This window comes from Nuphar pumila, chromosome 7 (genome assembly GCF_984573655.1).
Source record: "Nuphar pumila chromosome 7, dmNupPumi1.hap1.1, whole genome shotgun sequence".
In the NCBI taxonomy this organism is placed as follows: domain Eukaryota; kingdom Viridiplantae; phylum Streptophyta; class Magnoliopsida; order Nymphaeales; family Nymphaeaceae; genus Nuphar; species Nuphar pumila.
The window spans coordinates 68,619,502-68,643,640 of record NC_143255.1 but is presented as its reverse complement, the minus strand read 5'-3'; the positions used below and the strand labels follow the sequence as shown (position 1 = coordinate 68,643,640).

General features: G+C 40.6%; 1 protein-coding gene across 2 annotated transcripts in view; it reads right to left on the bottom strand.

Annotated features, from left to right (window-relative positions):
• The window catches only part of APC10 (anaphase promoting complex 10), a 167,545-nt gene that overhangs the window by 93,601 nt on the left and 49,805 nt on the right, over positions 1–24,139 (bottom strand). For both annotated transcript variants that reach the window (XM_090012440.1, XM_090012441.1), the window contains 2 exons: positions 1,297–1,357; positions 1,136–1,228 (listed from right to left, as the gene is read on the bottom strand). In XM_090012440.1, coding sequence (XP_089868566.1) covers positions 1,136–1,228; positions 1,297–1,357 — 154 coding nt within the window. The remainder of the gene's footprint in view (positions 1–1,135; positions 1,229–1,296; positions 1,358–24,139) is intronic.

Genomic DNA, 24,139 nt, shown 5'->3' with positions numbered 1-24,139 from the left:
GTGATTTTTATCGTTACAATACAACTAAAGGTTTCTATTGATTCACCCCTTCTAAGCATCACTAGTGCTAGTATGTTCCTGATCAGGTTGTACAAACGTGATCCTGCGTATCTCTCTTGCAAGATGTGCAAATCAGCTCGTGCGATAAAAAATGGGGGACTACATCAGAACCTCTGTAACAAATATCGTGAGATTTATAAAAATCTCACGATAATATCGCGAGAAATTGCCTGAAAGTTTAAAATGGCAATTTCTCGAGAGATTTTCAATGTGACAAATATCCCGATATTTACCATTTTAGCAAATATTTATTGCGAGATTTTCATTTTTAAATGTGTTTTATTTATATTTTCCTATAAAAAAAATTATATTTTAAAATTTATTTTTTATTACTGAGATTTTGCCGAAAAAATGCAAGATTTATGAAAATTTTCAAAATCTCCAGAGCTTTTTACTCCCGAGATTTTGCCGTTTTTAACTTTTGTCACTATGATCAGAACAAGCCCCATAGTAGGAGCAGGTTCTTCAATGTGATGAAGTAGGTCTTAAGTCATAAAATCTTTTGGATGGGAAAAACAATAAGTATGGATGTGTCAGCATACGCGAGCACATGCAAGTGTGTGTGTCACTTTGTTGCTTCAAAGGGTGCTGATAGCGTGCACGCACACTGTGTGTCAGCATACACGAGCACATGCAAATGTGTGTGTGTGTGCACTATCAGCACCCTTTGAAGCAACAAAGTGACACACACATGCACACACACACAAGCAAGCAAGCAGGCAAGCAAAAAAGAAAGAAAGCAACCTATATGAAATGTCATGGAACGCACCTCACAACCATTATGTAAACATAAGTATGTAAGACAGTTTTGCCACATTTTTTCTTCATAAATAGTCTAAGAAACACACAGCTGCATCTTGAAACAACAGAAAAGTTATAAAGCTTGTCCAAGATTTAAAATGAAATGAAAGTCCATATTTACATTCTGATGCCTTAAAAGAAATGATCAGCTATGTCAGTACAGGCACCCTTCTAAATGTCCTGTGGTAGCGTTCACATGACCATATTAGAAGTCACCACTCATATCATGCAAAGTGGCAAACAATTCTCTTGGACTTTAACCCTATGAAATTACCTTCAAGTTATGAAAACCATCACCAACACGAATTGATATCTTGCTTGGCGTGTAGCTCTCATCAAGCTTAAAATCAACATAAAGTACCAGTAGCTGCACAGAAAATAAATAAATATGACATCCGGAAGGCATTGTTGAAATAACTAATAGGAGAAACAAACCTGAAGCTTAACTTTCCTCTGGAATTGGATATTCACTAAATGGGGTTGGGCACCATCAGACCTGCAATTGAAGGGTAAATATCTCAAGAAACTGATAGAAATACTCAGGCATGGCTGGTAGAACTTGTCAAGAAACAATTCTCATAAAGAAAAGGAAGAAAAAAGAAAAAAAATCCCTGTGGGAAAACAACTAAAACCATTTGTTTTTTTGTTTTATTTGGTCAGTATTTCAATGCAATCGGAATTGCATATATACAGAACTATGGGTATAAGCAAAACCTCTGTTATAAGTTCTCATCAATAGACAACCTTAAAATAAGAGTTAATTCTTCAATTCCATCTTTTGGCTTTAAAATTGTTCACATTTTCAAGGCAAAGCCTGTTAAGACTAGACGAGTATGTAATCATGTGCGATAAAATATGCACATCCATGAGGGGTACTTTTGTAAATTAGCTTTGATATAACTTAATATAAAAAAGGGACATCCAATACTAACCTGTTGGAGCATCCTCGAGGCAGATTGCACATGATACAAGCACAGGGGAAGCAGTAAGTCCTTATCAAATATGAGCTTTATTTCTTGCTCTCAATATTTCATCTCTTCTTTTATGTTCCTTTCTTATTAGTTTTTTTTTTACTTTAGCTCAACCACTTCTATTTCTTAATCTTGGCTGACCGTTCTTTGCTCAAAAAAAGAAAACAAAAAAGTCAGGATCTACTTAATATTGTCTCTTAATTTGTGTGTTAGTTGACTCTTTGAACTTCATTATGCTATCTAGTAATCATGTTTCATCGGTCTTTTTGCTATGGCTTCTTCCTCCTCTTTATCAACTCTCGCGAGTACATGGGATATATATATATATATATATAGAGAGAGAGAGAGAGGAATGAAACCGCTGCATGAAATATTTGAAAAAATAATTTGTAAAATGCAACCCAATTATAATTCTGTATACATTACAGCCGTTGCCTTTCAAACAATCCCACAGCAATACAGGTGGAGGAGGGGTGTTAAAAAGAAGAAACTCCAGGCTTACCTGCACAGGAGAAAGAAAATGGCAGAGAATAGGGGCTGCAAAAGGTCACGACGAAGAAGTCACCGTGACTGTTGTATTCAATAACATATATGCTAGTGAGTGGTTACAAAAAATAGGGTACTGAAATACCCTTTAATGAACAGCTAATATTACAACTTAGCACAACATTGCGTGTGGATACGTGAGTGCATATGGATACGGGTCCGGGTCCAGATCCATGGACAACTTCTTTTCACCCTTTCTCAAGTTGTACATGGTCTTGGATCATGAACAACTTGCCTTTTAACATCCAAAACATGTCCTTTGTCAATCCTTTTGTGAATATGTTTGCAACTTGCTCTTCAGTTCGGACAAAATTGGGTTCAATTTCCTTTTCTTCGACCTTTTGCCTCACAAAGTGTTGGTCTATCTCAATGTGTTTTGCCCGACTGTGATAAATAGGATTGAAGGACATATTGATAGCACTTTGGTTATCACATAGAAGAAGTGATCGAGCAATTGGTTCTCCTATTTCTATGAGAAGATGCCTTATCCATGTAGCTTCCGCAGTTGCGGCAGCCATTGATTTGTATTCGGCTTCGGTGCTCGACCTAGCGACGGCTTTCTGCTTCCTACTACTCTAAGAAACCAAGTTCGACCCAAGGAAAACGCAATAACCAGATACCGATCGATGTTCATCTGGATCACCTGCCCAATCAGCATCAACATAAACTATGATCTCATGTGCTCCCTGATTCAGCCCACCCTTTCTGTACACAAGCCCATCACCAATAGTGCCTTTTAAGTACCTTAGTATTCTCTTAACGGCCTCCATATGTGATGTACAAGGTTCATGCATAAATTGAGACACCTGATTGACTGAATAAACTATATTAGGTCGAGTGAATGTTAGATATTGTAACATACCTACTATGCTGCGATATCTAGTAGGATCTTCGTACAGATTTCCCTCTTTAGAGCTCAGTTTCTGATGTATGACACTTGGAGTTCCCAATGGTTTGCAATTTATCATACCCGCTCTACTGAGAATGTCCATTGTATACTTGTGTTGAGTGAGAGTAAGGATATTACATGTCTTGTCGACTTTTACCCCAAGAAAATATCGCAAATCTCCCAGATCCTTCATCTTAAATTTCTGATTCAACAATTTATTTACTTCCTCAATGTGAGTTCCACAGTTTCCTGTAATGATGATGTTGTCTACATATATCAATAGGATTGTGGTCACATTCTGCTTCTTGTAGATGAATAATGAATGATCTAGAAGAGACCTAGAGAAGCCATGTCTTTGTATCTTAAGCGAAAAACTCTCGAACCAAGAACGAGATGCATGTTTCAAACCATATATCACTATTTTTAATCCACACGTATTGATTAGCATCTTGTTCTGCATATCCAGCGGGTTGCTCCATATAAACTTCCTCCTTTAAATCTCCATGTAAGAAAGCATTTTTAACATCTAGCTGACTTAATGCCCCATCCATGTTCAATAGCTAGACCTAACACAATTCGAATAGTCCCCATTTTCACAACAGGACTAAAGGTTTCATCAAAATCCTGCCACTGTTCTTGCGTAAACCCTTTAGCAACAAGCCTAGCCTTATACCCTTCAACACTCCCATTTGGTTTATATTTCATCTTATACACCCATTTCGATCCAACCACATTTTTGTTGGGTGGCCTGGGCACAATCTCCCAAGTTACACATTCATGTAAGGCTTCCATTTCTTCATTCATCGCTTCAATCCCCTTCTTGGAATTGACAGCTTGATAAAATGTGAGAGACTCATCTTCTTTGTTTATGGATGTCAAAAACAATTGAAAATCCAGTGAAAACTTTTTGTAGCTTACCCATCTATCAAGTGGATGTCGAGGCCGAGTGGACCTCCTGACAACCGACTCCTATGAAGGAGGAGGAGTTTTATTAAGATCCGGACAAGAAGCAAAAATGGATGGAGGTTCTTTTTCAGGTCGGGTGTAGACAATGTCCTTGTACCTTCCTGTTTCTAAGGGTTGCGCAACAACTTTTTCTGGCTGTGGTGCATTTTCTGACTAACATATTTCCTTTTGACTACGGTCTGGAGGACAATCATCATTAATGTTGGAAAAAAATTCAGAAGTTAGCCATGGATAATATACCTCAACATTGGATCATGAATTTGAAGTGTTAGCTGGTTGATTATCAAAGTTCATCTCATCAAAAATAACGTTTTTGGACACTTGATGCGTCTGCTCAAAGGATCATAGCACCTGTACCCCTTATAGTCATCTGCATACCCCACAAATCTGCCCTTTAAGGCTTTATCTTGAAGCTTATGCCTTAAAGAGTTGTCAATATGCACATAACAAACAGATCCAAAAGCACGTAATTCATGATAATCAGGATGACTACCAAAAAGTGTAAAGTATGGTGATCTATTTTCTAATAGTGTCATGGGCAGACAATTTATCACATGCACTGTAGAATGAAAGGCCTCTGTCCATAAAGTAATAGGAAGATTATTATCATGTATCATGCTCATTGCACTCTCAACAATATGTCGATGCTTCCTTTCAGCAATTCCATTTTGTTGAGGTGTATGTGGGCAAGACACTCTTCTCCTTATTCCGTTATGTTGGAGAAAATCAATAAAATCACTAGAGGAAAACTCTCCCCCTCCATCACATTGGAAATGTAGAATGTTTTCAGAGAAATGATTTTTGATGAAATAATAAAACTTTCAGAACAATCCAAAGACTTCGGATTTATGCTTAATGAAGAATATCCAAGTGTAACGAGAATAGCTGTCAACAAAGATAAGATAATATTTGTTGCCTGAATCAGAAGCAATTGGGGCAAGGCCCCAAACATCAGAACATATGATTTTAAAAGGTCTTGAAGCTCTTTTATTGACTGAATTGAAGGGTAAAACATGACTCTTACATAAGTGACAACTCGGACATTTTATTTCATTTACCTCTGACCCCATACTAGACTTAGGAATCAAATTATTTGAGACAAGTTTTTCAATAAAATGACGACCACAATGACCGAATCGACTATGCCAAAGAATTGGCTTATTACATTCAGAAATGTCGAACACACACTCGGAAGAAATTAATGGTGGATGTTGATGAAGCTTCAAGGATAAACAAGTAGGATGATCTGTGGAGGAGGGATCTTTTTGAAAAATGTACATGTTGCCTCGTCTCTTTCCTTTAGCAAATGTCTCCCTCGTGTGAAGATCCTTGACATAAACAGAAGATGGAGTAAATTCAACTGAGGCATTAATATTATCAACCAATTTTGAGACGGAAAGAATAATTTTCTGAATATTTGGTGCATGAAGAACATTTGAAAGCTTGAGAGGAGACTTAGACATGGGTGTAATAGCATTTCCAATATGTGAAATGGAGTGATGAGAACCATCTCTTGTAACTATACTATTTCTACCAACATAAAGAATAGGGTTTAGGAGTTTACCCGCATCACCTGAAACATGAGTTGCTGCCCCTGAGTCAAAATACCAAATGTGTTTGTCATTCTACTTCATATTGAATCCTGCCAGTCCTGCCAATAGTAGCTCCATTACTTCTCCCCCAGCTTTTGAGGTTCCTAATGAAAGAAAGCAACCCTATCGTCGACAGAGAGAGAGAGAGAGATCAAGGGAGAGAGAGAAGAGAGAGGCAAGAGAGTTTAGTCTATCGTGACTGCCCTCTCATTCTATTAATAATAAGAGTGTAAAACACTAGGATACTAAAATACCCCTTAATACAATGTTAATTTACATCATACATGAACTGGGTCTGGACCCGATCCATTACATAAATGGATCGGGTCAGACATATACATAATGAGGATAATGACGACTTCTTTTCAGCCTCCCTCAAGTTGTGCATGGTGTTGGACCATGAACAACTTGTTCTTCAGAAACCAAAATCTATCCTTTGTCAACCCTTTAGTGAGGATGTCAGCAACTTGTTCTTCAGTTCGCACATACATAGGCTCAATCTCTTTGTCTTCAACCTTTTTCCTAATAAAATGTTGATCTATTTCAATGTGCTTTGCTCGACTATGGTGAATGGGATTGAATGACATGTTGATGGCACTTTGATTGTCACACAACAACAGTGACCGAGCAATCGATTCTCCCATTTCTGTCAGGAAATGTCTTATCCATGTACTTTCGGCCGTGGCAGTGGTCATCGATCTGTATTCAGTCTCAGTGCTTGATCTAGCAACCGCTTTTTGTTTTCTACTGCTCCAGGATACCATGTTTGGCCCAATGAAGCTACAATAACTGGATATTAATCGTCGTTCGTCTAGATCACCCGCCCAATCAGCATAAGTGACGATCTCATGGCCCCCGCCTGGATCTAATTCTTCCTTTTTTGTTGTATACCAGCCCATCACCAATTGTACCCTTTAGGTAGCGGAGTATACGTTTAACTGCCTCCATATGTGACATACGAGGTTCATGCATAAACTGGGATACCTGATTAACCAAATATACTATGTCGGGTCTAGTAAAAGTCAGGTATTGCAACATGCCAACTAAACTGCGATACTTAGTGGGATCTCCATATATATCCCCTTCTTGTGAACTCAATTTCTGATGAATGACACTTGGAGTTGTTAACGGCTTAAAATCTGTCATGCTTGCTCTGCCGAGAATGTCCAACGTATATTTGTGTTGAGTAAGGGTAAGTGTATCATTTCTGTTATCAACTTCTACCCCAAGAAAATATCGTAGGTCTCCCAAATCTTTCATCTTAAATCTCTGATTTAATAACTTCTTTGCCTGCTCAATGTGACTTTTACAATTCCCTGTGATGATGATGTCATCTACATATATCAGCAGAAGAGTAGTGACTCCTTGTTCATTGTGAATAAATAATGAGTGATCCAGAAGAGACCGAGAGAAGCCATGCCGTTGTATTTCTAGAGAAAAGTTGTCGAACCAGGAACGAGAAGCTTGTTTCAAACCATAGAGTGCTCTCTTTAATTTGCATACATATTTTTTGGCGTCTCGTTCTGCATATCCAGTGGGTTGTTCCATGCAGACCTCTTCTTTTAAATCCCCGTGCAGAAAAGCATTTTTTACATCCAACTGGCTCAATGTCCATCCATGTTTAATGGCTAGACTCAACACAATGCGAATGGTTCCCATTTTAACTACAGGACTAAAGGTTTCATCAAAGTCTTAGCCTTCCTCTTGTGTGAATCCCTTGGCTACAAGTCGAGCCTTGTACCTTTCGATGCTCCCATCTGGTTTATACTTTATCTTGTACACCCATTTTGACCCAACAACATTTTTGTTCAGTGGTCTAGGTACAATCTCCCATGTCCCACATTCATGTAAGGCCTCCATTTCTTCATTCATTGCTTCTACCCATCTTCTAGAGCTCGCAGCTTGATAGAACATGAGAGGTTCATCCTCTTTACTTAAGGATGTCAAGAATAACTGAAAATCCAATAAAAAATTTTTATAACTTACCCACCTGTTAAGCGGATGTCGAATCCGTGAGGATTTTCTGATATCCATTTGTTGTGAAGCGGATGATCCAGATGGATCCGTATTCGTACAAGGAATGAATGAGGGCTCTTTCTCTCGCCGGGTGTACACAATACCCTTATACCTTGTTGGCTCCAAGTCATATGTAACAGTTTCCTCCGTTTGAGTCTCATTGGCTGAATCCTTATGTGGCTCCTTCTGACTGCAATTTTCTGGACAATCTACTTTACCATTGGAGAAGAGTTCTGAATTTAACCAGGGGTAGTATACCTCAATGCTGGAGCTTGAGTTATCAGTATCTACCATAGTTGAATTATTATCCTGATCAGCAAAGTTCATATCGTCGAAAATAACATTCCTTGATATTTTGACACGCGTACTCAGGGGATCATAACACCTGTACCCTTTATAATCTTCTGCATATCCTATAAACCTGCATTTTAAAGCCTTATCTTGGAACTTGTGCCTGAGTGAGTTGTCAATGTGAACATAACAAACAGACCCAAACACACGTAATTCATGATAATCAGTTTGTATGCCAAAAAGAGAGAAGTATGGTGACTTATTTTCTAAGATACTCATGGGCAATCGATTTTTCACATGAACTGTGGAGTGGAAGGCCTCAGTCCATAATGATACAGGGAGATTGCTCCCATGCATCATGCTCATTACAGTCTCAACAATATGTCGATGCTTCCTCTCAGCAATCCCATTTTGTTGAGGTGTATGAGGGCAAGGCACTCTTCTCTTTATCCCATTATGTTGAAGAAAATTAACAAAGACACTCGAAGAGAATTCACCTCCTCCATCACACTAGAAATTAAGAATATTAGTAGAGAAATGATTTTGAACAAAAGAGTGAAATTTCTGGAACAATCCAAAGACTTCTGATTTGCGCTTCATAAAAAATATCCAAGTATAACGTGAGTAACTATCAATGAAAATAAGATAGTATTTACTGCCAGAAAAAGAAGTAATTGGGGCAGGACCCTAGACATCTGAACAAATGACCTCAAATGGCCTTGAAGCTCTTTTATTAATGGAAGCAAAAGGTAAAGCATGACTCTTACATAAATGACAACTAGAACATTTTGTATCAACGACTTCTGAACTCAGACTGGACTTAGGAATAAGATTATTCAGGACAAGTTTTTCAAGGAAATGGCGACCACAATGGCCAAGACGACTATGCCAAAGTCTTGGCTTATTACTTTCAGAGACAGTAAATATAAAATCAGAATAAAAAACTTGACGTTGGTGAGGCTTCAAGGATGAATAGTTGGAATGAATGGAGGAAGGATCTTCTTGAAAGATGTACATGTTGCCCCATCGTTTTCCTTCAGCGAATGTCCTCCTCATGCGAAGATCCTTGACATAAACAGAAGAGGGAGTAAATTCAACTGAAGCATTAGCATCATCAACAAGTTTTGAGACAGAAACAATGTTCTTTTGTATATTAGGAGCATGGATGACACTTGGAAGTTTAAGAGAAGACTTTGACATGTGTATAATGGCATTTCCAGTATGTGAGATTGCATGATGGGATCCATCTCCTGTGATTATGCTATTCTTTCCAACATAAGGTGTAAGAGACAAGAGTTTACCTACATCACCTGTAACATGAGTAGCTGCTCCGGAGTCGACATACCAAATTCCTTTGTCATTTTGCTTCATATTCAATCCAGCCAAGGCTGCCAACAGCAACTCTTTTACTTCTCCATCCTTCCTAGCCTCTGCTTGTGGAGCTTTCCCTTTGTTTTGAGGATTAAACCAACAGTTTGCTTTAATGTGCCCTTTCTTGTTGCATAGGAAGCAGGTGAGAATAGATCTTTGTTTCTGAATATTGGGTGTTGGAAGTATGTCATGACCTCCATAGTTATTTCTCCCTTGGCCTCCTTTTGCTCGAAAAGAACTTCCTCGTCCTCGACCATAACTTATTCCCATAGCCAGCACATCTTGTGTTCCGGAATTCCCATGAGAGTCTTCAGAAGATCCTTTCAGATTCATCTCATATTGCAATAATTTCGCGCGAAGATCTTCAAACTTTGGAAGTTCTGGTAAACATAGTAAGGTTGTCGTCATAACATGATAGTCTGGCCCCAATCCACTCAAGGTTTGTTGTACTTTATCTTTTTCACTGACAAGACACCCAACATCGGCCAGCTGATCTGTGATGCCTTTCATTTTATTCAGGTATTCCATAATAGACATGGAATCTTTCTTCAGCATTTGAAACTCTCGCTTAAGAAACATTATTCTTGCCTCAGAAATTTGTGAATATGTTTGAACTAATGTATCCCACAGTTCCTTTACCGAACAATCATCAGGAAGAGCAATAAGGACCTCATGTGAGAGAGTTAAAGTGATGTATGCCACTAGCGATTGATCCCTCTTCATCCAAGCAACATATTCCGGATTCTTGTGGAGAACAACAGATTGTTCTCCTTTATCGTCTGCCTTTTCTTGCGAAAGGAATTCTGGAGGTGGTGGGACCGATCCATCCAAATGACCAGAAAGGTCCTGACTCTTTATAAACGGGATGATCTGTCTTTTCCAGGTTAAGAAATTGCAGTTATTCAGTTTTTCAAAGACTAATTGACCGAGAAAACTTGAGGACAAACATGATTGCCCGTGAGTAAAGTTCATTTGATGAATATGTTTGAACTGACACTTAGGTATGAAAAACAAAAAACTGAGGGCTCGGCTAACAGAACACTGCTCGGCTAATATATATGTAGATGATGGCAGAACAACCGACCAGTCAGAGTACTCGGCTGACAGAACCAACAGTGATTAGCAGGGGATACTCGGCAGGCAGTTCTTTTCAGAACCAACGAAAAACAGCAGGGAATCAGCAGAGATTTTAAAAGGAAATCACAGAAATATTTTCAGATAAGGGAAAACAGATGGCAAGCAATTGCAAGCGAGAAAGTAACAGATATTAGCAGGTGATACTCAGCAGGCAGTTCCTTTTAGAGCCAACGAAAAACAGCAGGAGACAGCAGGGATTTCTGACTTTCTTGATCTGTACTTATCGTTTCCAGATTTACGCTGCTTTGAGATCCACACAGATTCACGGCTGACAGATCCACGCTGGCAGCCTCACTCCCAGATTCAATCTGCTTTGAGATCCACACAGATTCACGGTTGACAGATCCACGCAGATAGGCTCACCCAACAAGGTTCACACTGATAGGCTCACGCTGAAATCCACGCAGGTTCACGCTGATAGATTCACGCAGGTTCATGCTGACAGCCCTTCACTCCCAGATGTCACGCAAGGCTCTGATACCATGAAAGAAAGCAACCCTATCGTCGACAGAGAGAGGGGAGAGAGAGAGAGAGAGAGAGATCAAGGGAGAGAGAGAAGAGAGAGCTAAGAGAGTTCAGTCTATCGTGACTGCCCTCTCATTCTATTAATAATAAGAGTGTAAAACACTAGGGTACTAAAATACCCCTTAATACAATGTTAATTTACATCATACATGAACTGGGTCTGGACCCGATCCATTACATAAATGGATCGGGTCAGACATATACATAATGAGGATAATGACGACTTCTTTTCACCTAAGTCTTTCTTAGTCTCTGTTTGCAAAGATTTTCCTTTGTTTTGGGGATTGAACAAACAATTTGTTTTAATATGTCCTCTTTTGTTACATAAAAAACATGTAGGAATGAGCTTATGACTTTGCTGATTGGAATGAACATTAGGTGTTGGAAGTAGTCCACGTCCCCCAAAACCATGTCTTGCTTGTCCACCTCTGCCTCGAAAGGCACCACCTCCTCTTCCTCTTTCATAAATCAGTCTTGTAGCAAGTATATCTTGAGTCCCTGAGTGCACATGATTTTCTTCAGAAAAACTCTTCAGACTCATTTCATATTGCAGCAATTTTGCACGTAGGTCTTCAAACTTTGGAAGCTCTGGAAGACACAATAAGAACGTCGTCAGAACATGATAATCCGGCCCCCGTCCGCTTAGAATTTGTTGTACTTTATCTTTATCATTAACCACACATCTCACGATAGTAAGTTGATCCGTAATGGTCTTCATTTTATTCAAGTATTCCATGATAGACATGGAATATTTCTTTAACATCTAAAATTCCCGCTTAAGAAACACAACTCTGGCCTTGGATATTTGCGAATATGTCTGAAGTAATTTGTCCCACAACTCCCTGGCCAAACAATCATCAGGGATAGCTGCAAGAACCGCTTGCGAAAGTGTAAAGGTGATGTATGCCACCAATGCTTAGTCTCTCTTCATCCAAGCAACATAATCCGGATTTCTGAGAAGCACAGTAGAGGATGCCCCTTTATCATCTTCCTTTTCCTGAGAAATAAATTCTGGAGGGGTTGGAATTGATCCATCCAGGTTGTCCAGAGAGATCTTGGCTCCTTATGAAAGGAACGATCTATTTTTTCTAAGTCAAGAAATTGGTGTTGTTTAACTTCTCAGAAATGAGTTGACTAAGAAAGTTAGAAGAAAAACCTGTTTGTGGGAAGGAAGAATCCATTGAGAAAATGTTCTGGATCTGATTCAGTCTATCGAGGAAATTGAGGAATCAGCCACTATTAATATTCTACCTTTTTTTTTTTTACAGAAAGTAAAAACAGGAAAATTATATCCTGATGGGTCAGCGAGTATGACAGATTCGATTGTGGCTACACTGAATCGATTTCAAAATTGATATAATTCCTCATTGAATAAATAAAAGTGAACTCCAAGAAATTCTGTAATCTGGAATAGCAAAAAAATGATAACTATAAAGCAAAGGTATTCCAGATACAACCATATTACCAGCGGACAATGCTGTCGTTGATCCACTTTAAATGAAACAAAGATAATTGACAAAAAAAGAGGTAAGAATCAATATTCTCATAAATGAGCAAGGAGTAAAGACGCAGAGCGAGAAGATCTCAACTGAAGTAAACACGCAAAAGATCTGAGAGGTTGCAGATCTGCGATTAATAAGGAAACTGATTAGGAGGCGCAGAAAGTCTGGGATTGGAAAATCCAGATTTGGATTTAAAGGAAAGGTATAGACGGTAAAGATTGGAAAATCCAGATTAAAGGAAATGCAGAAAGTCTGAGATTGATAAATCCAGATTTGGGTTTAAAAGAAAGGATAGACGGAAACGCTGATTGGAAGAAGGAAAATGCAGAAAAACGCAGATTTAAGAAAAGAGCTAATTGCGTTTAGAAAGGCAACACAAATCTGATTTGAAAAATAGATCTGAGAAACGTTGATTCAAAGAAGACACAGAAAGAAGAAACTCACAATTTTCGCGGCTTGGGATTTGAGATCTCTTTGGACATTCCTTTTGGAAAGATAACTCCAGGTCCCAGCTTTAACTTGGCTGCTCTGATATCATTTAACTTGGTTGCTCTGATACCAGGTTAAAGAGAAGAAACTCTAGGCTTACCTGCATAGGAGAAATAAGATGGCAAAGAATAGGGGCTGCAGAAGGTCACGACGAAGAAGTCACCGTGACTGTTGTATTCAATAACATATATGCTAGTGAGTGGTTACAAAAATTAGGGTACTGAAATACCCTTTAATGAACAGCTAATATTACAACTTAACACAACATTGTGTGTGGATACGTGAGTGCATATGGATACGGGTCTAGGTCTGGGTCCGGGTCCGAATCCATGGACAACTTCTTTTCAAGGAGTACCACAAAAGAGAAAATGGAGGAAGTTAGTAGAACATTTAACCAAAGGGGGTGAGGGGCAGTATTGGGAACATAGGAAACCCACCAAAAATCGTGGGATTAGGGAGGGACGTTCCATGCATTTAAAGTTTTGAACTCCACCTAAGTAGGTGGAGATAAAATAGGAAAAGAGGGAGGCTTGAGAAATCGTGAATCACGATGTGGCCTCTCTCTCTCTCTCTCTCCTTGGTGATCGGCCTCCATTGTTGAACTGTGAAGCTCGTCCTACCCGTGATGACGTGTTGCACCATCACAAAGTAGAAGCATCATCCCCATCGGCTTGAAACTCCAGCAAGAGGTAAGGGGTGTTTTATTTGTGTGTGTGATCAATGTTTTGGGGCAAGGATAACACCCTATCTCTTCCCTTTTGACGGTTCCACCGGCATGGGTTGGGTGTTCACCATCATGAGGGAAGCGTATACGGATGTTGAATCCCTACACGCTATAGAACCAAGGAGTATTCTATTCTATATGTACATGTTAGATGCCTTGTAACACGAATATGTTGTAGTTGGTCGATTTTGAGTTCGGACGACGCCGTCGATATGGGGGATGATAGGCGTTGTAGGGTGTGTTCGGCTTGTGTCGAACCTCCATTAACTTAAATGAAGATCAATGGAGGTTCGATCACCAACACGGCCTTGTGCTAAGTTGCACATATGAAGAAAAAAAAAAAAGAGGAAACAAAAACGTGACAATGATGCAGTGATCTACCAATATTAGATTTGTTATTTTTTTTGTTCTATAGCAAGTGTATTATTGTAACGCCGCAAATTTCAAACTTGCAAACCCTTTTCAGAAAAACAGGCAAGAGACTAGAAATATCTCTTTCCTTCAGAGTTTGTTTATGAAATCAGCAGAAGATTTTTCTTTGATAAATCATAAGGCAAGCTGACAACTTTGGGCACGTTAGCTAAAAGAACCAAAACCGACAAGATTCGGATATCCTAAGAGAAATCTGATACGAACCCAAGCGTCCAGGACGCGAGCTAAGAGCAGGAAGAAGAAGTCTTGAAGCCATCTTGCAATCGCGCCATCGCCCGTAGTGTACCTAATAAACACCTGTACCCATAGAATGGGTCAGTTTCGCGAAAAACTAGTAGGTGCACAAGAGAGACTACAAGGAACTGAATTAAGTACATTTAATTCAGTAGGCTACGCAGTTTAAAGCAGATATGTAGTTAAACAGGTAAGCAATGCAAGCAGGTGAATAGTGTAAACACGTAAGCAGTACAAGCGAATAAGGCGTGCGAGCGAGTAAGTAGTGCAAGCGAGTAAGCAGTGCAAATGCGTAAGTAGTGCAAACAATAAGCAGTTCAATGCAAGTAAGCAGTTCAAATGACAAACGCAGCATACGATCCATTTGATCGTAAGTTGTGAACTACTACGCAACAAGCATGTCCTCGTTCCTAGAATGAGGTCTCTGCATCTAATCACCATCAGGACATCGTTTGTCGCTCACTACTTCTAACAAACGCATTGTCCTGAACAACCTTAATTTATCCTTATCTCTTAAAGTCTTACGCGGCTAACCGTCACCGGTTATGACGCACTAAGGCGTCATACTTTCTCAGAGAAGCTCACCCTTCCGTAGAAGGTCCAAAACATTATCACTAACTCAAATCACTAACGATCTGATTCTCACATCTGAGCCATGCATGTAATCATGCTAAAACAGAAAGCCGAAACTATGAATTCATAGTTGGCTATCACAAACAATCTCAGAAGATCGTCACAGCTCACCATAACTTTTTATAGTAAGCGAAAACACAAGATCCACGTCGGATCGTTCGGTCCGAGAGATATACGACCGGACAAGAAATTACCGCCCTAGAGGGTATACCTGATCTTGGACCCTACACTTCCTCACAGGAGTTCACCGTCTTTACAGCTACCCGTTCGTGGACAGTGTACATTCTCACAGAGATCTCCCACTCTAGCCGGGTCACCCGATCTGGGAAATGTATAACCTCACAGCGAAATCTTTGGGAAACTGATCCCCAACATATGCCATATCCAATGAAAATCATTGCGATACATGCATCAACACAAAAGACCGCTCTTGGGGTCGATAGCTATTAATACAAACAACAAGATCAACGCCGGATCACCTGGTCTGGGAAATGTATAACCTCACAAGGAATTCCGCCCTAGATGGTATACCTGATCTTGGACCATACACTTCCTCACAGGAGTTCACCGTCCTTGCGGCTACCCGTTCGTGGACAGTGTACATCCTCACAGAGAATCTACCACTCTAGCCGAGTACCTGGTCTTGATCATACACGCCCTCGCAGATAATCCTTGGGAGATCAGGTGCTCGTCAGACACCCTACTCGGTGATACACGCATCTATACAATCGACTACTCCGAACAGCTGACTGCTCTCGAGGTCAGTAGCCACAATATGGGCACAAGCATGTATATCAACAATATGCATTGTATCACTCTGCGCAGAAGCATATAATCCTACGCATCGTATGATTGCCACGAGGAATATTGCAATCCTCAAATAGGCCCTCAAAGCATGTGTAAACGACACATGAGAACGCGCAGATATGGCAATTCAGTTGATTCTATGGGCGAAGGGTAACTAACTCTACCCGTCAGCCAAACAAAACAACTGAATAAGACAAGCACTCATAGCAATGCTCGTAAAACATATAATTACCATAAAATGGCTCAGTCAATGAACAAGTAATTAAATTATTCGTAAGGCATAAACCATTACATCACAAGTCATTCATAAGCAATCATACGGCAACAGTTATATCACACTATGTAAGCAGCTTATAAGACAAGCGGCCACATCAATCCTAGTTGCCACCAGTTCGTAGATTACGAGCTGTATGCAATCACATCAATCATAAGAGATGCAAGTCAACAAGTGTTACGCTACAATAAGCACCAAACAGTTCGACCAAGGGATAAAGCAAGTCACATGCTAATATGTAGCAACTAGTATAATGCTATTATTATAAGCAGTTAACTAGCATGAGAAACTCCTTATTACTCCGCAAAGAACTGCGTAAGCAGTTTAACCAACTAGAGTAACGCCTTGACAGGCGTGCACAGTTCAACAAGTAGCATACTAAACTATCGAGCAAGCAAGCGAATTAGTAGTGCAAGCGAATCAGTAGTGCAAGTGAATCAGTAGTGCAAGCGAATCCGTAGTGCAAGCGAATCTCACGACCCATGACCAGTGTGAACAGACCTTATGTTTTGATAATTACTGGCCTGCGGGTACGCGCAGGCAAAACATAGAAACAACTGAGACTAGTTCGGGCGTCTGTTATTCTATGTATTTTCGATAACCCGAATAGCTAGTTGAGTCCGCTCCAAAGGGGATAGCATTAGCCTAGAGAGGATTCCCCAGAGGCTGAAAAGCAGTGCCACAGATGCATCCAACTTCTGCAGAAGTGTTGAGCTAACTTGTGTAGCCCCTATGCCCTAACTCCAATGACTGGGGAGGCCGGATCTTTGCTCGTGGGGTGGTTGTTAACAACCTGTCCATTGGAGTTTTTGTACCGATCTGTCCTCTCCCTTGACAGACAACTAAAAGCGAACGGGTGCGTTAGGGGTTGCTTAACTAACGACCCATTCTATGCTGTGGTATTTAAACCACTCGAGCATCTTGCCTGTGAAGGCGAATATGAGGCCATTTATGTGATTACAGCATTTTGCATTTAGCGTTGTTCGAGGTCGCACGACTGTCTCATCCGATCATCGCAGTACTAGACGTGTCGTGCACGACTACAAGTACTCTAGGATGAACGGGGTATAGCTCCTCAATAGAAGCCTCAACAGGAGTGTTTCACAATGATGTAAAGTTTATCAACTTTACTTTATCTTTTGAAACAGCAGTACCTTGTGCCAACATGATGCATGTGATTATCTTGAATCACATCCGCTATCGGGGTATCTACATGTCTCGCATGACTCGATACCGGCCTCGATAGACGGGATACAGGTCTCTCAACAGAACACCCGCTAAGAAGTTCGCTTGAACCTCCAATTCGGGATCACCCGAGATATGCCAAAAAGGCGAGCAGAACCAGCCAGTCACATCCTTCCAAATGCTTCGATTTGGAGCAGTCTTTGATGCTTTTGCGCAACTCCCTGAAACCTCAAGTCGACTCTGCAGGACTGCACGCACGAAGAGCCAGGATCCTTGCGAGGTATCCCTCTCCTTAGACGAGGATGTATCGCCAGCTCCCAACTAAACTCTTGTCGCAAGAGTGAGTGATAGATGTCTCTTGCATCCTCCATGAGGATGCCTTTAAGGCATATGCAAAGAGCAAGAACCTGCACGTCATCTGCAAAAGCAAGGCAATATCAACACATATGCAAAAGCAAAAGCCTAGGCGCAACGGCAAAGTAAAGGCGGTAAGCAGAAGTGCAACGCAAACCCTCGCACAACGCGCGACAGCAAGTAAAGACTGTAAGCAGGAGTGCAACGCAGAACCTTTGCACGATGCGCAACGACAAAGTAAAGGAACTGTAAAAGGAGTGCAACACAAAACCTGTGCGCGATGCGCAACGGCAAAGTAAAGGACAAGGATCGCGAAACTGCATCCTTGAGTTAAATGTGTACTCGTATAAATATATATGACATATATATATATATGCATATATATTTATTTAATTGTCCTTTTTAGTTAATTGAACTCAATTCAATTGTCCAAGTCTTCTGTGCAATCTTCCCCTACCTTTGAGAGTTACAATCTTGATGTCGTCCACGGATGTACGCGATTGGCGGCTCGGGTCGCGGAGCGCGAGCAGGATCCGTCGTACGAGCTGCAAAAGTAACGATCTTAGCAAGCTAATACCAAAATAGAAAGTCAGATGCACTATCACCGCCCTGACGTAAGGGAAACAGAGGCAGGGGCATCGTGCGCATGCGCACCTACTATAAGCGCAAGAAGCAGAAGCAGGGGCTGCGAGCCCCTACTGACTTGCTGTCAGCGAACTCCGAGGAGGCAGGGGGTTGCACCCCTGCCCTCATAAAGCGAGGGCAAGCAGGGTTGCGCCCCTGCCTGACAAAGTAGAAGAGAGGCAAGGGCAGAGCCCCTGCCTGGCAGCAACGAAGGGGAGGCAGGGGGCTTCGCCCCTACCAGACGGCATACAAAGAGGGAGGCAGGGGGCCTTGCCCCTGCCTGCCGAAGAACAACAGAGGCAGGGGCGATGCCCCTGCCTAAAGAGAGAAAAGGCACAGGGAGGGGGCTCGACCCCTCCCCTGAACGACGAGGGCACAGGGAGGGGGATTGACCCCTCCCCTGACCAAAAGAGGAAGCAGGGAGGGTTCGACCCTCCCCTGCTGTCAAAGGGAGCAGGGAGGGGTCGACCCTCCCCTGCTGTCAAAAGGGAGCAGGGAGGGATTGACCCTCCCCTGCTGAAAGGAGACACAGGGAGGAGGGGCTCGGCCCCCTCCCTTGTCAACACAAAGAGCAAGGAGGGGGCTCAGCCCCTCCCCTAAAGTAACACGAAGCAGGGAGGGGGCTCAGCCCCTCCCCTGCCGATCAAAAGGGCAGGGAGGGGGCCCAGCCCCTCCGCTGCCGATCAAAAGGGCACGGAGGGGGCTCGGCCCCTCCCCTGCCGATCAAAAGGAACAGAGAGGAGGGGGCGAGCCCCTCCTCTGCCGTAACAGGAGGCAGGGAGGAGGGGCTCGGCCCCTCCCCTGCCGTGATAGAGGGAGCAGAGAGACGGGAGAGGTAGAGAGGAAAGAGAGAGTGGCGAACAAAAGAGGGGGAGGTGCGTACCTGGTGGTCGCCGGCGGCGGCATCGTCGGCGTCGGAGGGAGGTCGCAGGTGGCGGCGGGTCGGCAACGCAGAGGAAGGAGACGAGAGAGACCGAGAGACGAGAGGGGGAAGGAGGTTTCCAGAACCTCCCCCCCCTTCGTCGTTGCGTGCTTTTAAAAGCACGCAGCGGACTTTTTACCCGGGTCGGATCCGGATCCGGCCCGGATCCAAACATAATTTTTTTTTTTCGATTATTACAATTATCGTTAGATATTCAAAAAATTTGAGCGAGTGATCTGAGATGTATATCGCATGCCTAACCATGTTGTAGTTTGAAATAAGGATTTGAAATGTTTCCCTGGACTTAATACTGAAATGAAATGGGGATCTTCGAAACACGAGCTTAGATTCACAAGAGCAAGTGCCAAGAATGACACTAAAGCATAACCCTTAAAAGGGTATAACTGGAAATAAAATAAAAATGTATTCTTTATTGATATGAAAAACCAATTGCTTAAGAAGCATTGGAATAAAATACAAGAGGGGATGCACCCCTTTATATACACAGCTGAAAGAGGACTCAATAGAGTTGTTGGACTATGTCAGTCCAACAGCTCTATTGCTAGTCAAGTCTGGACAGGACTTGACTAGCAACAGTCATTCTAGTTCAAACTGAACTAGATGACATAAAGACAAAAAATAAAAATGAAGGAAAAAATTATAGAAAAGAAAGAAATGAAAAATATATTTATATATATAATAATAATATAATTTTATTATATATATATATATAGTTTTACATTATAACACTCCCCCTCAAACTTACGGTACAATGAGCGAAAGTTTGTCTAAGAGAAAGTGAAATCAGGGAGAAGCGAGAGGCTTTGTAAAGAAGTCTGCTAATTGATATTCTGAAGTGACATATGGCAGATCAATTATCCCGTGTAGATATTCCTCTCTAACGTAGTGACAATCCATTTCGATGTGTTTGGTGCGTTCGTGGAATGTTTTGTTACTGGCAATGTAGATCGCACTTTTGTTGTCACAACACATTTGTGAAGCCTTTGTTGTTTCAACTCCCATGTCAGCAAGCAGTCGTCGGAGCCAAACTACTTCCATGGTCGTGGTTGCCATGGCTCTGTATTCAACTTCGGTGGATGAGAGAGATACCTTCTGCTGCTTTTTACACCTCCACGAGATCAATGATTTCCCTAAAAAGACACAAAAGCCAGTGGTTGAGTGTCTGTTATTGAGATCACCTCCCCAATCAACATCAGTATATGCAATTAAATCAAGAGAAGAGGAGGAAGATAAAAAAAGTCCTCATGAAAGAGAGGACTTGATGTATCTGATAATACGCATGACTGCTCCCATATGAACAGAAGTAGGAGCATGTTGAAATTGACTTGCTGTGTGAACAACATGTGTTATATCTAGTCTGATAATAGATAGATAAGAAAGTGCCCCGATAAGCTGTCTGTAAGGAGTAAAATCTGCAAGAAGTTCTCCATCATCAATCTTCATTTTAACATTAACAACTTCTAGAGTGTCAACTTTCTTATCATCAGTAATACCAGACATGAAAACAATATCTCAACTCATGTTTGTCGCTTCCGGTGATGATCATATCATCCACATAGAGAAGAAGCACAATGATCCCTACATCAGAATTCTTAATAAATAAAGCAGTGTCAGTTAAACAAAATTGAAAACCAATATCAATCATAACCATGGTTTTAAAACTCGCCGAGTCAACTCGGTTGACTCGGCTCGGCCAACCCAGCAGGGTAAACTCGGCTTGCCTTGACTCGGCCTGACTCGGCCGAGTTCTGGGATATTTGAAATTTGATTTTTTGGGTATTTCAAAATAACAGTTTAATAATAAATAATAAATTACAAGACAAACCAGTTCAAAGATACAATAATCTATCAATCTTTATGTGTTGATTAAACATATTGGCAAAAAAATTGATTCAAAGATCTAACAAAAAAGTGAAGCATACACGTACTGGTGCTTGTACTTCATGTTATGGTGTTGGGTGCCTTTGAGTGTTGTTTTATGAACACATATCATATCCTTCATTGTATATAAAAATACATTTTTGTACAAAGTCTGTATCACACCTATGCATAACAATTTGTACCCTGTCATCCTTATTTTTTGACAGAAACACCCATATCATACCAGTTGTGTTGATCTTGTACAGTATGCTTGTACATGTATCCATGTGATAGCATTTCCCTTGGTCATAATTGAAATTTCTTCTGGTGATTCATTCTCTTATTGTTGTTTTACCTTGTTGCAACTAATTCAATCAGGCTTTTTATGCAAGATGATGTGTTGTTCTCAATGAGGTGAGATCACTAGAAAGGAAAGCTAACAAAAGCTAGGGTGTCTTCTGGAGAAGTTTAGCTGAAATTCCTAAACCATTCTATTTAGAAACTTGAGTTTAAGTATGTTTCTAGACTCAGTTACATGGGGCCTTCATTGAATACCAAAGACATGCTTGTTATAAAGAAGTTTCTTCATGTAACTTGATCTTTCCATGTGACCTTGTTATGAAAAAGTTTGTACTTTTTCTACTTTGAACTTGTAATTTTTTATTGTCAACTCTTTAGACTATATGTTTACTGAAAAACATGGTTTGAGACAAATTATATATTGTTTTTCTTTTGAAATCAAAAGTTAACAAAACCCGGTCCGAGTCACCGAGTTGACCCGCCGAGTCACAAGTCAATATAGAACGAGTCGAGTTCCGAGTCACGGGTTTTAAAACATTGATCATAACACGACTAAACTTATCATACCAAGCTTTTGGTGTTTGTTTAAGTTCATAAAGAGTTTTTTTTAAGCGAAGGACTTTACCCTTGAGAATACTTAGACCATGAGGGGGTTTCATGTATACTTCTTCAACTAGCTTTCCATTTAAAAAAGCATTTTTGACATCCATTTAAAAAATAAACCATTTTTTGATAGAAGCTAAGGCAATTAAGGTTTGGACAGTTGTCATACGAGCCATCGGAGCAAAAGTTTTTTTATAATCAATCTCATATTCTTGGGCATAACCTTTGGCTACTAAACGTGTTTTATATCTTTCAAGAGTATCATCACTCTTGGTTTTAATTTTATAAATCTATCGATATCCTATAGTTTTCTTCCCTGGAAGAAGATCTTGAATATTCCATGTAGAAGCCTTTTCAAGTGCATCTAATTCAGCTTGCATGGATTCCATCTATTTGATATCATTTTTTGTTTGAAAATATGTGGATGGTTCTTCATATGAGTGAATTAATGCAATAACTGCCCTATATGTGGGTGAGAAAGACTCGTATTATACAAACTTTCTTAGAGGCCTCGAGACTCACGATGATTGTCTAGTTGGAATGTTAAAATATTTTTCAAGTGCAATTGGAGGATTAGACTCTTGTCGCCTGGAATATTGAATACTAGTATCTCTATGAACTTCTTCATTTTCAACATTAAGATCAATAATTCTTTTATCATCATCAAAGTTACAGTCAAGGTCATATTCATCTGATGTTGATGTTAGATCTAGCAAAAAGGAGTACTCAGAGAAGTTTTTTAATTTTCTAAAATCAAAGAAGCTCTCATTTTCAAGAAAGGAAACATTTCTAGACACATATAGTCTATTATTTTTTATGTCAAAACATTTATAACCTTTCTGGTTTTCAACATATCCTAAAAAGGCACAGGGAATCGCAGAGAGTAAAGTTTAGCATTGTTGTCAATAAATATGAAACATTTACACCCAAATATTCTTAGTCTAGAGTAGTCTGGAGAAATGTTCATAAGTTTTTCAATGGGAGTGATATTTTGTAACGAAGAAGATGGCATCATATTAATGAGATAGGTGGCAGTTAAGGCAGCTTTTGCCCAAAAGTCTTTCGGGACTTGATTTGCTATTAATAAAGTCCTAGTGGTTTCTATAATATGGCGATGTTTTCGTTCTGACAGTCCATTTTGTTGAGGTGTTGATGCAGCGAGAGACTCAAAACTTTTGCGTTAATGGGTGTCGACATAGACACGTTTCGGTGCAACTAAAAGGAGTGACGCTGATACAAAAATGGGGCTAACGTTGAAGCTATTCGATCAGCACACAACCCACATTCCTGGGTATCGTTGTGCTGCTAAGGAGGAATCGGTGTCGTTCTGCTAACGGGTTGTCGGGGCTGCTCCTTTCAATGCACAGTCGTGCATGATGCAGTCGTCAGAGGTTCCTGTTGATGGTGGGGAAGGCACGATTCTGGGCTGCCACCTTCACGATTTTTTATGGTAGCTGTGAAAGGTACGACCCACACCGTCGTGTACAGGACCCAAGGAGTAGCAATGCCCACCACGATGGTGAGGCTGAGGCTTAGTTTTATTTTCAATCAAATGTCAAATAAACTGTGTGCTGAATATGACTGAAGAGTAAAGACAAATTCTGAACAGTAGTAAGCAATTGAAAGAATAACTGAGAAGAAAAGGAACAAATGCTAAAAGACAACCAAGCTTTTCAGAACTCCAATGCAAGAATATAATAAAATTAAATTACTGACAGAGCAATAATAACCAAAAAGAAAACAGCAAAGGCCCAAGACTGTAAAGGAAAACCATAATAAAATAAGGAAAAGGAAACTGTTGAAGAGAGGAAAACTGCGGTTGTGCTTTCTGAAAATTCTCTATCCCCTCGCACGCAACCCTAAGTTGGGTTATTTAAAAGGGTTTGGTTGGATCCGGGTCTCGGGTCCGGACCCAAACTTGAAACACGGCTGTGTGCTGTTGGGTATGAGACGTGCTCTGCATCAGGTGTATAAGGACAAGATCTTTGATGTGTGATGCCATGCAATTTA